An 18,199-nucleotide genomic window follows, 5' to 3' on the forward strand; every position below is an offset into this window, starting at 1 on the left:
CCTCAGCAGCACTGGCATAGAAGGGACATATCTTAATGTAATAAAAGTCATCTATGACAAACCCAGAGCCAACATTATACTGAATAGGGAAAAGTTGAAAGCATTCCCTCTGAGAACTGGAACAAGACAAGGATGCCCAGTCTCACCAGTTCTGTTCAACATAGTACTGGAAGTCCTAGCTAGAGTAATCAGAAAAGAGAAAGAAATAAAGGGCATCCAAATCAGTAAAGAGGAAGTCATACTATCACTATTTGCTGATGACATGATCATATATCTAGAAAACCCTAAATACTTCTCCATAAAGCTCCTAATACTGATAAATGAATTCAGCAAAATTTCAGAATACAAAATTAATGTACACAAATCAGTAGCACTGCTATGCACCAACAGTGATCAAGCTGAGAATCAAATCAATAATTCAACCCCTTTTACAATAGCTGCAAAAATATACTCACAAATGTACCTAAGAAGATGAAAGACTTCTGCAAGGACAACTATACAACACTGCTGAAAGAAATCATAGATGACCACACCAACATGGCACATTTATACATATGTAACAAACCTTCACGTTGTGCACATGTACCCTAGAACTTAAAGTATAATACAAAAAAGAAAAAAAGAAAAAAAGAAGGAAAGAAAAAAAATCATAGATGACATAAACAAATGGAAACATATCCCATGCTCATGAATGGGTGACTCAATATTGTGAAAAATGACCATACTGCCAAAAGTAATCTATAAATTCAATGTAATTCACATTGAAATACCAGCATCATTCTTCACAGAACAAGAGAGAACAATCCTAAAATGCATGTGGAACCAAAAAAGAACCCACATAGCCAAAGCAAGACTAAGCAAAAAGAACGAATCTGGAGGCATCACATCACCTGACTTCAAACTGTACTATAAGAATATAGTCACCAAAACAGTATGATACTGGTATAAAAATAGGCACACATATCAATGTAACAGAATAGAGAACCTGGAAATAAAGCCAATTACTTACAGCCAACTGATCTTCGACAAAGCAAACAAAAACATAAAGTAGGGAAAGGATACCTTATTCAACAAATGGTGCTGGGATAATTGGAAAACCGCATGTACAAGAATGAAGCTGGATCCTCATCTCTCACCTTATACAAAAATCAACTCAAGATGGATCAAAGACTTAAATCTAAGACCTGAAACCTTAACAATTCTAGAAGATAACATTGAAGAAACCCTTCTAGACATTGGCTTAGGAAAAGACTTATGACAAAGAATCCAGCATCAAATGCAACAAAAACAAAGATAAATAGATGGGACTTAATTGAACTAAAAAGTTTCTGCACAGCAAAATAATAAGCAGAGTAAACAGACAACCCACATAGTGGGAGAAAATATTCACAAACTATGTGTCTGACAAAGGACTGATATCCAAAATCTACAAGGAATGCAAACAAATCAACAAGAAAAAAAACAAACCATCTCAAAAAATAGATGTTGGCATGGATGTGGTGAAAAGGGAACACTTTTACGCTGCTGGTGGGAATGTAAACTAGTACAACCACTATGGAAAACAGTGTGAAAATTCCTTCAAGAACTAAAAGTAGATCTACCATTTGATCCAGCAATCCCACCATTGGGTATCCACCTGGGGAAAAGAAGTCATTATATGAAAAAGATACATGCACATGCATGTTTATAGCAGCACAATTCATGATTGCAAAAATGTGGAACCAGCGCAAACACCCATTAATGAGTGAATAAAGAAAATGTTGTGTGTGTGTGTGTGTGTGTATGTATATATATATGAATTCATATATATATATATATGAATACTACTTGGTCATGAAAAGGAACAAAATAATGGCATTCATAGCAACCCAGATGGAATTGGAGACCATTATTCTAAGTGAAGTAACTCAGGAATGGAAAACCAAACATCATACATTCTCACTCATAAGTGAGAGCTAAGCTATGAGGATGCAAAGGCATAAGAATGACACAATGGACTTTGGGGATTTGGAGTAAAGGGTGGGAGGAGGGTGAGGGATAAAGACTACACACTGGGTACAGTGTACACCGCTCAGGTGATGGGTTTACCAAAATTTCAGAATTCACCACTAAAGAACTTATCCATGTAACCAAACACCACCTGTTCCCCAAAAACTTATTGAATTAAAAAATAAAATGTTTTTAAAAAGAGAAACTACCTATGGGGTAATATGCTTGTTACCTGGGTAACAATCTGTACCCCAAACCCCCAGGACACACTATTTATCTATAGAACTTACCTGCACATGTACTCCTTAAGCTAAAATAAAAATTTTAAAACCAACAATAAAACAATACAATAAATATAAATAAAAATAAATAACTCAAAGCAGTTAAAAAGTAAATACATGGAAATAGTTTGCAAACACTAAGCAAAAGAAAGCTGATGTGGCCATAGTAATATCAGACAAAGGAATCTTTAAGATGAAGAATATTATTAACATAGATGAATAGGAGTGTTTTATAATGATAAAAGGCAATATAATCAAGTATACAGATCATCAGCCTACTAAATATAAAGCACCCAAATACATTAACCAAAAAGAACTATAGGCAAATCTATAATCACAGTTGGAGACATACCAAAATCTGTTGAATACAACTAATACAGACCTTGAAAGAAACTCATAGTTTTAAATGCCAGTGAGTGGAATGATACAAAAACAATGACCTTTCTTTTCAATCTAAAAACCTAGAAAAATAACAGAAAATGATGGCTAAAATAAATAGAAAAGGGAAAATAATAAAAATAAGATTAGAAATTAATGAAATCAAAAATTGACAAAACAGAAAAAAATCAATAATACCAGAAACAAATTATTTGAAAAGATAAATAAATCTGACAAACTTTTTAGCAGGAGTGATCAAGAAAAAAAGTGTACCAATAGCAGAAGTATAAAAGGATATCACTGCAGACACTGTAGACATGAAAATTATAATAAGAGGATATTATTAAATTTGACAACTCGTGGAAAATGACAAATTCTTGAAAGCATGAATTACCAAAACTGGCTCAAGAAGAAATACAAATAAATAGCCATATATCCTTAAAAGATACTGAATTTGTAATCAAATAATTTTCCACAAAGAAAACTCCAGGTCCAGATGAATTTGCTTGTGGATTTTATCAAAACTAAAGAAGAATTAATAGCAATTCTATACAAATGCTTTCAGAAAATTGAGGAGAGAATGCTTCCTAAGTCATTTTTGAGACTTCTACCTCTTACTAAAGTATTCTAGAAGAAATCTACTAGGACATAGAAATTAACTTAAAAATGTATAACATACAAAGTCATATACAAAAAGCAATTGTATTTTGCCACACTAGTAATGGACATTTAGAAAAGGGAATTTTAAAAAATAACATATACAAAGTGTCAAAAAATTAGATACCTAGGCATTAACCTAATAAAAGATATTTTAGACATCTACACTAAAAACTATAAAACACTGCTAAGAGATATTAAAGAAAACCCAAACAAATGGAGAGATACACTATTTTCATTGATTGAAAGATTCAAAATTTTAAGATATTCATTCTCCCTAAACTGAAAAGAGATTCAAAATTCCAGCAGGATTTATTCTAGAAATTAGTGAGATGATTTTAAAATCTATTTGGAAAGGCAGAAGATCAAGTATAGCCAAAATAAAAATATTGAAAAAGAAAAGCAAAGTAGAAGGACTGAATTTGCCTATCTTCAAGTTTTTCTCTGAATTTACAGTAATCAAGACAATGTAGCACTGGCAAAAAGAATAAACAAATATATCAAAGGAACAGAATAGAGAGTCCAGAAATAGACCCACATATACACAGTCAAATTATTTTTTCTTTCTTTCTTTTTTTTTTTTTTTGGCAGAGTTTCACTCTTGTTGCCCAGGCTGGAGTGCAATGGCGCGATCTCTGCTTACTGCAGCCTCTGCCTCCCAGTTTCAAGTGATTCTCATGCCTCAGCCTTCTGAGTAGCTGGGATTACAGGCATCCATCACCATGCTTGACTACTTTTTGTATTTTTAGTAGAGATGGGGTTTCACCATGTTGGTCAGCCTGGTCTCAAACTCCTGACCTTAGGCTATCCACCCACCTCGGCCTCCCAAAGTGCTGGGATTACAGGCGTGAGCCACCGTGCCCGGCCCAAATTATTTTCAGTAAAGGTCCCAACACAACTAAATAAAGAGAAAATCTCTTCAGCAAATGGTCCTAGAATAACTGAATATCCCTATAGAAAGGAAAAAAAGAAAACTTTAACTCATATCTCACACCATACCCCAAAATAAATTTAAGATGAACTACAGATCTAATCATGAAAGCTAAAATGATAAAGCTTCTAGAAAAAAATACAGTATAAAATCTTCACAACTTTGGGATAGGCTAAGATTTCTTGTAGAAAACACAGAAAGCACAGAATATAGAAAATGCGTAAATTGGACTTAATCAAAATGAAATTCTGCTCATAAAAGCACACCACCAGATAAACTAAACACTGAGATAAAATATTCACAACATATATTTTGACAAAGTGCTTATATACAGAACAACTCAATAATGAAAAGACAACTCATTTAAAAATGAGAAGAATACTGGAACAGGCACATCATAAAAGAAGATATATAAATGGCCAATAACAAATGAAAAAGTGATCAAAATTGATAGTCACCAGGGAAGTGCTGGTTAAAATCACAATATTTACTGCTCCCCAAACCAAAGAATGATGAATATAAGAAAGACTGCCAAAGCCAACTGTTGAAAGGATATGGAAGAATGACAATTTTCATACATTTTTATGGGAATGTAAAATGGCACAAACATTTTGAAAAACTGGCAATTACTTAATAATATAAACATCTATCTACCCTATCACCCAGCAATTCTACTCCTAGGTATTTATCCAAGTATACATCCACAAAAAGTCTTGTATACAAATACTCAGTTTTATACATAATAACCAAAATTAGGAAGCAATTAAAATGTCCATGAAGACATGCATAGAATGGATACACAGACAGCGGTATCTTCACACAGTGGAATATTACTCAGCAATAAAAAGGAAAAACTAATACACATAACGACATGAATGTATCGCAAAAGATTTTACGCCAAGTACAAGAAGCCAGATATAAAAAGTACGTATTTCTGGAGGGGTGCAGATTGATTGGGAAGCAGCACAGGAATTTTTGTGATGATGGATATGTTCTACGTCTCAAAATGCATTTGTCTAAACTGATGTAATGGAATACTTAAGATCTGAATATCTTATGTTATATATATTTTAACTAATTTTTTAAAACAAAAGTGTAAAATTTATTTTTAAAATATCTGACAATGCTAACGTGGAAGATGTAAAGATGCCAACAAGAGCAGGACAGGGGGATAAGCTTGAAGACACAGATCAAGGAGATAATTTCATGTGGTCCCTTTCACTCTCTAGTTTTCATTTAAGACATCACAGGAGGAGTTCTGCCTTCATTCCATAATGTATACTCTATTTTGTGAAGAAGCAGGAAAGCTTATCCATACACTTCCTGGGCTCTTAAGCAGCATTCTCCTGAGTGTCTATACTGTACTCTCTTTATACCCCATCACAGCACTTACCATATTCTACTGTAACTAGTTATTTACAAACCCCTTTACCCTACAAGCCCAAAGCCTGCAACACAGTGGATAACCAGAAAATGTTTATTGAAAAAATAAATGAATTTTTATGCATTATCATTTATGACTGACAAGTATGCTTCACAATCAATTGCCTTTGAGGGACTCTACTTACCTCTGTCCCCGAAGAACAGCTGTGTACAGGTGAATACATTGACTGTCTTGAACCAACCAATACAGGAGCCCATCACTGAGGTCTAAAGTTAGAGCAATCACCTAAATAGAAAGTAAGGTAAGAAAATAAACCAAATACATGTTTGAAGCATATCTTTGTGAACAGGTCACACTTATGCTATAGATTCCTCTTTAACAAACTCTATGGAATAAAAAATTCAATAATGTTTGCTTTTTTCTGAATATAAAAGTTATATGATCACACTTATTACTATGCTATTTGGGTATAAACACTGGTGTCCTAAAATTTTACAAAAAGGCAAGGAGTATATTATTCACTTTTATATACTTAGCTCCAGTAATTATCAAAGTATGATTCTCAGACCTGCAGCAACAGCATCACCTGGAAACTTGGAACAAATAGAAATTATCAATCACACTCTAGAGCTACTGAATCTGAAACGTTGAGCCTACGCCAAGCTTGCCTAAAGATAGTGATAACTCTGGCCTCTTTAGCAACATGAGCCAGTGAATTTTGTTGTTGTTTAAACCTGTTGTTATCAAACATAGCTGCATATTAGAATGATTTGTGGAGTTTTAAAAAAATCTCAATTCCCAGGCTGCACTCTATTAAATTACGATCTCTGGGGACAGAACCTAGGCTCCAGTATGGTTTAAAACTTCACAGGTGATTCCAACATGGCAACAATGGTTTAAACCATTTTGAATTGTATTTTCTATCAATTGCAACCCAAAACATTCTCATACACTTTAAAAAGATCATACACAAAGGATGTTTGTGTGTTAAAATTGAATAGTAATGTGTATATAAAGCCCTATTTCCAGATGACATATGAGAACCACTTCTTACTATTCTTTGCTTTCTTGTTGCAATGGATATCTTAAGTTTACATTCAGTCGACGAGGTGAGGCCTGAAGAAAGGCTGCTTTTCCTATGGCATAGAATCCAAAGATCCTGTTTTTGCTTTCTTTGGCTTTACAAATATTTTCCAAATAGGTTAAGAATGCCAGTAGCCTGATCTCAGAGCAGTGGAATCTCCCTGTAACATACCTAGAGGTTGTGAGGTATCCCCAGTAGAATTAAAGTTGATGATTATATCTTTAGCAAGATACAGCAACATTTAAACAAAAATGATGAGCCAGTGAAATATGTGAAAAGACTACGATAATAAGGTATCCAAGAGGTAAAAATTCTTCCTGAAAAGTTACCCTTCTACAAAGAAACAGTTACAACGTACATGACGGCAAAAACCCTTCAGTTGTCATATAAATCACAGCCTTCTATCTTCAGGAAAACTCAACCAACTTATTCTCCAGAAGGTAAAAATGTATTCTGGCAATTCCCAGCCTTTTAGGAATTGAATCAAGTCCTTGCTCCATGCTGAGAGAGATTTATTGATTTTTTTTTTTCCAGTTAAAGAGAAATCAGGTTAACCTTGTTTGGTTATTTACAATGAGATGCACTAGAGTTTCTACATTACAAATTAAGTATATTTAATCTATTTTAAGAAGGAGATTCTACAATTTTTTGCTGGAATACAACAAACTATTCAAACTCTAAGTAAAATTCAGGTGCTGGGTCATCATCCCATTCCTCTGTGCAGTCAGCAGTTTCATATTTAAAAAGTCAGAGGGTACTCCATACCTTGTATGTAAACCTCTCTGATCTAAACTAAAACCTTTATGTTAAATTTTAATTCTATGGTAAAATGTACCATATGCTGTGAGTTGAGCTCATCAGATGTGGCAAAAGGTATCTTTTTACCTTAGAAGAATCTCTTACTTTGTTCATTCTTTTTTTATCACACAAATAATTGGGCCTTTCTATAAATAATTGCCTGACTGTATTTCATTATATCTGCTGATTGCAAAATATATCATTACTGCATAATAAACCTGTACATGACATAAATGAACAAGAGAGAGATGAAGAGCTTTGCTGGATGCAAAATGTGTTGCCTTCAGAGCATCCACTGGCACTAATGGAGTCAGATAGATTAGACATCAAACCATGGAACCAGAACACAGATTTGCAAAAGCAACAACAGCACTTGACAACCTGGGAGAGGATTTGGAGACGAGTGTTTTTTTAAATTTCCATTCTTTTGCTATATATATATTTAATTTCAATAGCTTTTGGGGTACAGGTAGTTTTTGGTTACATGGAAGAATTATACAGTTGTAAAGGCTGAGATTTTAGTGCACCAGTCACCTGAGTAGTGTGAAAATGTACCCAATATGTAGGGTATTTTTATCCCCCACCCAACTTCCACCCTCCCTCCTTCTGAGTTTCCAAAGTCTATTATATTACTCTGTATGCTTTTGCATACCCGTGGCTTAGCTCCCACTTATAAGTGAGGACATACAGTATTTGGTTTGCCATTCCTGAGTTACTTTACTTAGAATAATGGTCTCCAGCTCCATCCAAGTTGCTGCAAAAGACATTATTTCCTTCCTTTCTTTATGGCTGAGTGTATTCCATGGTGTATTTACACCACATTTTCTTTATCCACTAATCAGTTGATGGGCACTTAGGTTGGTTCCCTGTCTTTGCAATTGCAAATTGTGCTGCCATAAACATACGTGTGCAGGTGTCTTTTTGATATAATGACTTCTTTTCCTTTGGGGAGATACCCTGTAGTGGGACTGCTGGATCGAATGATAGAAATATTATTAGTTCTTTAAGAAAGCTCTGCGCTGTTTTCCATAGATGTTGTATTAATTTACATTCCCATCTGCAGTGTATAAGTATTTGGAGGGGGGATTTAAAGAGGGGTAAGAAGGATGAACTTCCCCCAAACATGCTTAGATGACTCAATCACTTATGAGAAAGTCTCTAAGGTCACACCAGAGCTTTTTCCTGGCTGGTGAGAGTACTCAAACAACCGTATCAGAACACTGGGAAGATTACTGACAAAGTCTCTGAACTGGAGAAGAAGTTACTCTTGAGATAATATTATCAATATGTTTTTACAAAAATGAAAATGCTTTTCCCTAACAATTATATTTTTTGAAAAAAAAAATGCTTTCTTTGTATTCAGACTCAAGTGACTCCAAAATAGAATTAAGGGACCTTTTTATTATTTGACAAGAATGATTAATCTTTAGATATGGTACATAAATTTCCATCTCTTTTAAATGCTTGTTATAATCCATGTAATGCAAATCAGATCTCTTTAAATATCCCAGGAATTATGGCCCATATATGTTATTGGAATTGGAGATCAAGTGACTCAACTATTAGTTCATATATAAACATATAATTTTTAAATGATCTGGTATTCTGTATTATGTATATTTTATCTCTGCAGAAAAAAAATGACTTAAAATAAGAAATCTTAAGGGATGTATTAGGTAGAAATAGTGTGAATAATTTATTTATTCTTAACGCATTTCTGCAATTTTCAAGTTTTCTATAGTTGAAATATGTCACCATTATGATCAGAAAAAATTAAAATTTAGAAACTTAGATGGATACCTGGTGGGTAGCTAAACAGATTCAACAAAAATGGGTATTGCTGTAGAAGCTGAGGAAGTAAAAGTAACATTTGCTTTAGAAACATTCCTGTATCTGGCATATTTTGCAGGCTGCGTAATAATAATAAGAGCTTAACTACTGAGCATTTACTTTGTACCTAGAACTATTCCCACTCCTTCTCATGAATAATCTCATATAATCTTTATTTTAAAAAAACCTGGGAGGTAGAATAATAGTTAATAGTCCCATTTTTCAGATAAGGAAAGAAACATGGAGAAGTCAAATAATTTGCCTAGTTTTTAGAAACAGTTTTTAGAACAGTCAGTACCCAAAACTGATTTAAAATAGTAAAATGCCTAATCACCACCTGATTCAAAGCTTCTAAAATATTCAACAGAAGTCCTTAAGACTATAAAAACAGTTATAAATTAAAATACTTTTAAGTTGAGTTCACTCAAAATAAAGCAACTAAAAAAAATCTCTATAGTGCATTTGAACTTATATAATCACTTATGACCATCAAATAAGGCTTTCAATTATGACCATCAAATAAGGCTTTTTTTTTTCAAATAATAGAAATCTTGGTTAAATCAAGATCTTACCAAAACAGTAATTCCTTTAGAAGTCTGCTTTAAGTACTCACAATAAGCGAGAGACGGTATTATCATAAATAGAGCTATTTAGTATTACTAAATGATCAGATCTTTTAATTTGTCACCTTTTTCCCAGAAAACCAAGGCTGTGCCTGTAGTATAAGGGAACTTTCCCCATTTAGTCTGGTGCTTTCCACTGAATAGAGTGTGGTCCAGTAGAGATATCCACCAACTGAATCCACCACCATGTCATTCACCAATAGCTTCACGTGGGTAACAATGTCTGCGTGTCCTGTCAACACAGACTGCCTTTGTATCTAAAAAACATAATTGTATGGCCAGTTAATGGCTTTCAAATGACACTATTATTTCTGAATAGTTTAATGCAATCATTCATAAATTGCTTGATTAATCCATTCATTCATTCAACCACAAACAGTGATTGGTACCATGTGCTGGGTAGTGTGATAAGCCTTGGAAACATAGCAACAAGCAAACAGACATGGCATCTGCCCTCACAGGGCTTATCTGTTTTCATGCCTCCAAAGAGAAGGGAAATAAATTTATTTTGCATAAAAATAACTGCTTTTCCTAATTATACATCCAGACAATGTGAACACTGCTGGATAGGAATATATTTGATTATATGTAAAAAAAGATGCATATGTCCTTATAAATGATGACATCTCCACTTGCTCCTCTCTATCAGTATAGTTCCCTAATATTTCATGATTGAGTATCAATAATGTGCCAGGCGCTGTACTTTTTTATCTTTAAAATATAAACTCGTCTAATCCTCACATTAAGCTTATGAAGGATTTCTATTCCCTAGTTTTTCACAGGTAAAGTGGGTTAAAGTTAAACAATTTGTCCTGAAGTTAAACACTTTTGTAAGAGATAGAGAAAATACTTAAAACTTTTTTTATGTCCACTCTTCCATTTCCTTTTTCAAAAGTGTTTTTAAACTAACCCATTTGAGGGAGTGTTTTCTGACTAACCCCACTCAATTTCATTCTGCTTGCACATCTTTGACAGTTATGAATTCAGATTGTACCATATTGCTTTGTCTCTAAATACATTGCTTCACATGCTTCTTTATTTCATATATGTATTTTATCTCATCAGAAGAGCAGGGACAACTGATGATGGCTGCACAACACTGGACACAAAAAAAAAATCTCTGAATTCTACACAATAAAAGAATGAATTTCGTGTTATGTGAATTCTATCACAACAAAGCTGTTTTTTTAAAGAGCAGGGACATGTCGGCTATTTATTTTATATTCCCTACTTTGCCTCTTTCAAGGATTTCAACGCATTGGTAGTAGGTAAATGATCACTGGACAAATAAATGAATGGACAGCAGGTACTTTCCTGATGAAAAACGATTTCAATATCATATTTCTTGATCTGTCAGGCCAATGTTCTTGTCATTAACCATCATCTTTCTCTTCAAAATATATCACTCCACAGGTGTGCTGGATGTCTTTATTTTGCCTCGAAGTCTAATCTCCAACCTTCTCCACCCTACTCTGTGCCCCCATAGGCCAACATCTATGGACTTTATCTGCTAGGTTAATGGGTTGTGTCTGGCTTCTGGTGAGGTTCAGCCAATGGAAGCACTGGCAGATCAGAGGACAGGAGGAAGGAGGGGTTGGGGTTCTTGTTCCTTTAGCTGGCTCCTTGCCAGATCATACATCTTGATAGTGGCCAGCTTGTGTGCCTAAAGTCACAGTCCATATCAGCTACTCTCCTACAGCTACAGCCCTCACCAGGTTCTTCCACTTCTTCCCCTTGCCTCTTCACACCTAGACTTATATCTTCCCACACTTGTAAACCGTGAGGATGCTTCACGATCTTTTGTTTATTTTCTCTAGCCCTGTGTACACCTTTGAAAATTGTCTCTATTTAGTTTCCTTGAATCATGCCTTTGGAGCATGCCATGTTCCTGCCAAGACACCAATGCTCAGGTGAGCATTTCCATGTATTTATTTTAAACTATTTTTGGGGAAAAAAATAACTAATTCAACAAATAGTGATAAATTTAATTTATACAAAAACACATTTTAAAAGTGAGATGGGGCTGGGTGCGGTGGCTCATGCCTGTAATCCCAGCACTTTGGGAGGCTGAGGCAGGCAGATCTCTTGAGGTCAGGAGCTCGAGACCAGCCTGGCCAACATGGTGAAACCCCATCTCCGCTGAAAACACAAGAACTAGCCAGGCATGGTGGCGTGTGCCTGTAATCTCAGTTACTTGGGAGGCGGAGGCCAAGATCACGCCACTGCACTCCAGCCTGGGAAGCAGGGTGAAACTGAGTCTCAAAAAAAGAAAAAAAAAAATTAAGTGAGTTTGTTTAAGGGTAAACATTAAATAAATAATAGTATAGGTGGTACACAAGTATTTTTTAAAAAACATGAAATTGGTGTGCCAGTCACAAGTGGATAAGTATTGTTCTAGAGCATCCAGAATGCCATGCTTTAACTCACCACATATGTCTTTCCAGCCCAGTAGAGAAAGTGACCCAGCCACTCAAAAGCTAAAGCTCCTGCTCCTGCAATGCTGGGTAGGTGATAATTCTCTGAGATATCCGTCCCATTCAGCAGCCACACAAAAACGTCACCTTTCGTGTCACTGTAGTAGAGGCTGTTGTTATACCAATCCATGTCTCAAAATAAAGTGAATGATTAGCAGTTATTTTTCATACATACCAACAAAAACATAATGAGTCAACAAATCACATCTGCACCTCAACATAATTTTAAAGAACACACTGACACATAATCACTAGAACTTGATCTGTCAAGAATATTTCAATAATGTTTCCCAAAATCTTAACCCCTGGAACTAGAGAGAACAGTGGATACACAACGAGCATCTCCTCTTTGCCAAACATTGTCCCAAGCACTTTACAGATCTCACTTTGTTCCTAAAACAAAGATAGGAAGTAGGAAGTATTCCCATTTTTGAGATGGTTAACCTGAGAGACGGTTAACCTGAGACAAGGTGAGATCATGCCTAAGGGCTCACAGATACATCAAGAGGAAGCCCAGACTCAGCCAATGCCGAAGTGGCATTCTCTCCGTTGGTGCTACATTACCTACATCCGGCTCCTATGTTGGTCAGAAATGCTGATTTTAATGGCCACATAAATCAATAAACAATTAGATAACTATAGAAGATGTCATCTTCAGGCAAGATCACTGTTATAACACCCCAGAATGAAGACTTTTCTTCCTTCTAATGCCTTCCAGGCAAATTACCCATTCATTACTTAATAATTCTCTTTGTCAACCAATTATTGCTTCTACCTTATTTAGAACTCTATGCAGCAGTTTCTGCTCCTGTCTTATAGCAAACACATAGTAAATTATTTAAGTATAACTGCCTTAGTGGAACAAGATAGGCTGTTAATGTGAGATGACATTGGTAGATTAATACATGAGCATTATATCAAAGCCATCCTGGTGGGCATAAAACTAGAAACAACCTCACATTTTGTGACTTAATAAATAGCATTCCTGTGTGAGAACTGACATTTTCTTAACAGAATCACCGGCAGTAGAGTTGAGTCAATATTTTTTCCTTTCACTATTGACCTAATACCAAAATACCCTATTCTTTTGATTTATTGAATGATGTGGGAAGCCTTATGAGTAGAAATCTGTCATTCAAGTGAACAGGGGACTTGGTGTTTACCTGACACATTTCTTATATCAGAGGATAAGAACTCTCCTGGGCCAAAGCTATTTAATGGTTTACTCCAAAGCCCATCTTCTTTCACCGCCATGATAAATGGTGGTTCACTAGCTGTTTAGTAAAAAAGAAATTAAAAGAAACATCAGGGAAAGCAAACTCTTTAAAGATATCTTATATACTTATATCTATGTCTTATATCTTATGATTTTCTTTATAAAGTAAAAGAATGTCAACACTCTGAAAAGTTCTATGAAAGGATCTGAGTAGTTGTTATCTGTGTAACAAGAATGATCCCATTAAACACACTTCCTGATTTTCACATAAATTTTTGACATGTGAAGAAAAACACATGGCGAGATTGTCTCTATGACAGTGTCTTAATCATTGCAGAATTTTTGAGGGGGTTTTGACTACTGTTTGTCATGGTCTCATTCAGAGCACCCAGAAGAGATTGTGATAACAATAGTCATATAAATGGTATAGTCATTCTTCCATGTCTTTTCAGCCAAGAGGAGGCAATTCAGCATAATTCACAGCCCCTCAACTTCTCTCAGCTAGACCCTCAGAGTTCAGGAATGCCACTGCTTAATATACCATGAGAAAGAAGAAACCTGTAAAGAATCAATTATAGTGTTTTCTTAAAAATATCTTGGAAAGTGGCCCGGCGCGGTGGCTCAAGCCTGTAATCCCAGCACTTTGGGAGGCCGAGACGGGCGGATCACGAGGTCAGGAGATCGAGACCATCCTGGCGAACACGGTGAAACCCCGTCTCTACTAAAAAAATACAAAAAAAAAACTAGCCGGGCGAGGTGGCGGGCGCCTGTAATCCCAGCCACTTGGGAGGCTGAGGCAGGAGAATGGCGTGAACCCGGGAGGCGGAGCTTGCAGTGAGCTGAGATCTGGCCACTGCACTCCAGCCCGGGCGACAGAGCAAGACTCCGTCTCAAAAAAAAAAAAAAAATTTCTTGGAAAGTTTAAAATGGCAGGTTAGAAACACTAATTAAATATCACACGGTGCTTTATTTGCTTTCCTAATCTCAGAAAATAAATACAAACTCAATATGTGTTTACTCAAACACATACTCAAGAGGTCAGTACACCCTCATTTTCATTTCTTTACATCCAAGGCAAGGAAATTTAAAGGACGCTCAGCTAGTCCTCTTTTTGTGAGAGCCACTCCCTAAATCCAGAACATTTTCTCACCTGGCACCAGGGTAGTACCCACTGAGGACTCTGACCAGGGGCCTGGCCTCTTTGGTGAACTTGCTCTCACAGAAACCTTATATTTCGTAGCACTCTGCAGCTCAGGTACATTCAGCATGGTTCCACTTATGTTCGAGAAAATATGAGTGACTTCAGGAGGGTCTTGGGTGGATACTTTCACCTCATAGGTCCAGTTCTGCCAGGCAGAAGGGCCTAATTCAAAGGGTTCAATAATATCACTGGTCAGAATGACATCTGCAAGGGCAAACCAAGGATTCTCAATAAATTCACCTACAGCCTCATCTCAAATGGGAGAGCAGTTGGGCAGTAATATCCGCTACCTCGATAATCACCAGGGATAATTTGTTGATGAGGCTAGGACAGTGTTCATTCCTCATGCCACTCATTTGGCTGCATTGAAGTAGACAGCATTCCCGACAAATGGGACTGTCCTTCAGTCAAAGCTACATGCTTGCTGCATATAATTGCTGGAGAGGTTCTCTACAACAATAACAGATATAATCAGGCTCTTGATAAAAAATGCTTAATGATGAATCTCTAATGTAATTACCACTGTTTGCATAGTACCTTCCTCCAAGAAGCCCAATCAATAAAAAAAAAAAAATTACCTATTCATTTTCAGCCATCTTTGAGACACGCAGCAAACAGACATAATTAACTTTGTTCTAAAGTAAAAAACAGCCAATGTTTTCTAGATATTTACTATTGCCTAGGGGACCAGGGGTTGGCAAACTCCACTCACAGGCCAAACCTGGCCCACTGTTTCTGTAAATAAAGTTGTAATGGAACACAGCCACAGTTACTCATTCACATATTATGTATGGCTGTCTTCACACTACAATGGCAGAGTTGAGTAGCTATGACAGGGACCATCTGACCCACAAAGTAAATAAAAATGTTTACTATCTGGTCCTTCCTTTACAGAAAAAGTTTGCTGACCTCTGTGCTAGATACTGTTCTAAGGGCGCTACTTATGTATTTTAATTTTATCTGTATGACAGTTCCATTAAAAGATATAATAAATATTCCCCTTTTCCAGGTGTGGAAATTGAGGCACAGAGTGGTTTACTAACTTGCCCAGGGTCATTCTGTATTTGAATCCATGCAGGCTGACTCCAGAGCCCACCTGCTTATCCACCCACATACTACCTCTCTCCGGAGATGGAGATTCGAGTTCAGAGAGTTTTAGGGAATTGCTGAAATTCATGCAAGCTTTCGACAGCACAAAAAAATCTCAACCCAAGTATTCTATCTCCCTGGCTATTTGTTCTGAATAGAATGTCAATGCCTGGATCTTAGCAGACACTCAATAAATGTTCAAATTATTCTATTGGGGTATACATGAGAAGTATAGAGATTCTCCTACTGTAAAACTAATAAACGTAGGACAAATGTATAAATTTTTTTTTTTTTTAGCTAAGTAGCTGCTTCTGGTTGATGACTGAATAGCCACATGGGGTTCTCAAACTTGAATCACAACATCAAGCAGTTCAAACCTTCCTCTTATTCCAGCAAGGCCAGTAACCACCCTGGGGACAGAGCACTCACTGGCTCCTATGGCAAGGGCAGGAGGCTTCCATCGAACAAAAGCCTGGTGAGAGCCAAACAGCACCGAAAGCTCCTGCGGGCGGCCTGGCAGAGGGTGCAGCTGGGAGGACGAGCCGAAGATGACCAAGTTACCAAACCCAAATTCTTCTATGTGACTCAGGTCACATCCCACGATGAACTCATTAAAAGACAAAGCATCCTGTTGGAAAATGACCTTGCCATCTGTGACAAGAAAGTCATTGTTTTCACAAGCAAAACTTTTCACATCAGCAAAGGGGATGTGAGGTAGGATGAGATGGGAAGCAGAGCCATCCAGAAATGTTGACATGAAGACTTGGGCAGTGTCATTGAAGTAAATGATTCGCTTGGATTGTGGCTTGATTGCAAAGTCCTTTAACGTGCAACTCTCCACAATACGCACAGCTTCTGCACATCGGCCAGATGGCACAGGAAGGTCTGCTCTATCAATGCCATCTCTCAGGAGGTAAAAGACATACCTGACGTAGGAACAAAAGAAACCTCATGAGATTCAGTCCAAACGTGGATGAGTAACCTCCTCAGCTAATTGCTTTATTCTGTTGCACGATCAGTATGTATCTCTGATGTTGCTAAGTACAGGGTTTTCCAAGGTGCAAAAAGGTAATTTCCTAAGCTATACTCTATTCATTTAAGTTACAGGTTGGAACATTAGAAAATTTCAGCCTCGCTTGTAATGCTTAGTCTCTTAATTATTATAAGTGACTTTTTTAAGAAATCAAAAATTTCAAAAACAGGAAGGGTCTTTTATTTTTTTTGAGGCAAGGTATTACTCTGTCACCCAGGCTGGAGTTCAGTGGCACACTCACAGCTCACTGCAGCCTCAACCGCCTGGGTTCAAGTCATCCTCCCACACCTCAGTCTCCCATGTAGCTGGGGCCACAGGTGTGCCACATTATACAAAAAAATAATAATTTTTGTATTTTTTGCGGAGACAGGGTATCACCATGTTGCCCAGGCTAGTCCTGAACTCCTGGGCTCAAGTGATCTGCACACCCTGACTTCCCAAAGTGCTAGGATTACAGGTATGAGCCACCAAGCCTGGCCAGGAAGGGTTTTTCAACATTTTAAAGGAAAACATACTATATAGAAACCACATGGCTATCAAACATTTTCCTCCAAAAAACACACATCCTTAAGTCTAATTTTATCAGTAAATTTTCTCATGCATTCTGAGTGATAAATGGAAGAAAGTAAAACATTTAAACCATTTTTAATTGTACAGTTACCATTTTGCTATAACTATCTAGCATGGCTACTTTGCATTTGGAGTGGACTAATATTTTTTTTAATCTACAATTGATTCAGGCAATAGACCTACCATTTTATAAACCACAAAGAAATACCCCATACATGACTGAAGCAGGACAATCCAGCAATCAGGAGAAAGAAGCCAATGGAAGAATTAGAGAAGCACATCCAATTTATTTATTTATTTATTTATTTATTATATACTTTAAGTTCTAGGGTACATGTGCATAATGTGCAGGTTTGTTACATATGTATGCATATGCCATGCTGGTGTGCTGCACCCATTAACCCATCATTTACATTAGGTCTATCTCCTAATGCTGTCCCTCCCCACTCGCCCTACTACTCCATGACAGACCCCGGTGTGTGATGTTTCACCCTGTGTCCAAGTGATCTCATTGTTCATTTCCCACCTATAAGTGAGAACATGTGGTGTTTGGTGTTTTTTGTCCTTGCAATAGTTTGCTGAGAATGATGGTTTCCAGCTTCATCCATGTCCCTACAAAGGAAATGAACTCATCCTTTTTTATGGTGGCATAGTATTCCAT

At 36.5% G+C, this 18,199-nt stretch overlaps 1 protein-coding gene across 1 annotated transcript in view; it reads right to left on the reverse strand.

The window, feature by feature from the left end:
- Positions 1–18,199, reverse strand: part of ROS1 (ROS proto-oncogene 1, receptor tyrosine kinase) — a 146,568-nt gene that overhangs the window by 88,234 nt on the left and 40,135 nt on the right. Inside the window, exons 12-17 of the mRNA XM_011935073.1 lie at positions 16,365–16,861; positions 14,796–15,050; positions 13,593–13,703; positions 12,383–12,561; positions 10,021–10,212; positions 5,805–5,905 (exon numbers count right to left, since the gene is read on the reverse strand). Coding sequence (XP_011790463.1) covers positions 5,805–5,905; positions 10,021–10,212; positions 12,383–12,561; positions 13,593–13,703; positions 14,796–15,050; positions 16,365–16,861 — 1,335 coding nt within the window. The remainder of the gene's footprint in view (positions 1–5,804; positions 5,906–10,020; positions 10,213–12,382; positions 12,562–13,592; positions 13,704–14,795; positions 15,051–16,364; positions 16,862–18,199) is intronic.

The sequence above is a fragment of the Colobus angolensis genome, unplaced genomic scaffold (assembly GCF_000951035.1).
Source record: "Colobus angolensis palliatus isolate OR3802 unplaced genomic scaffold, Cang.pa_1.0 Scaffold14, whole genome shotgun sequence".
Taxonomy (NCBI): Eukaryota; Metazoa; Chordata; class Mammalia; order Primates; family Cercopithecidae; genus Colobus; species Colobus angolensis.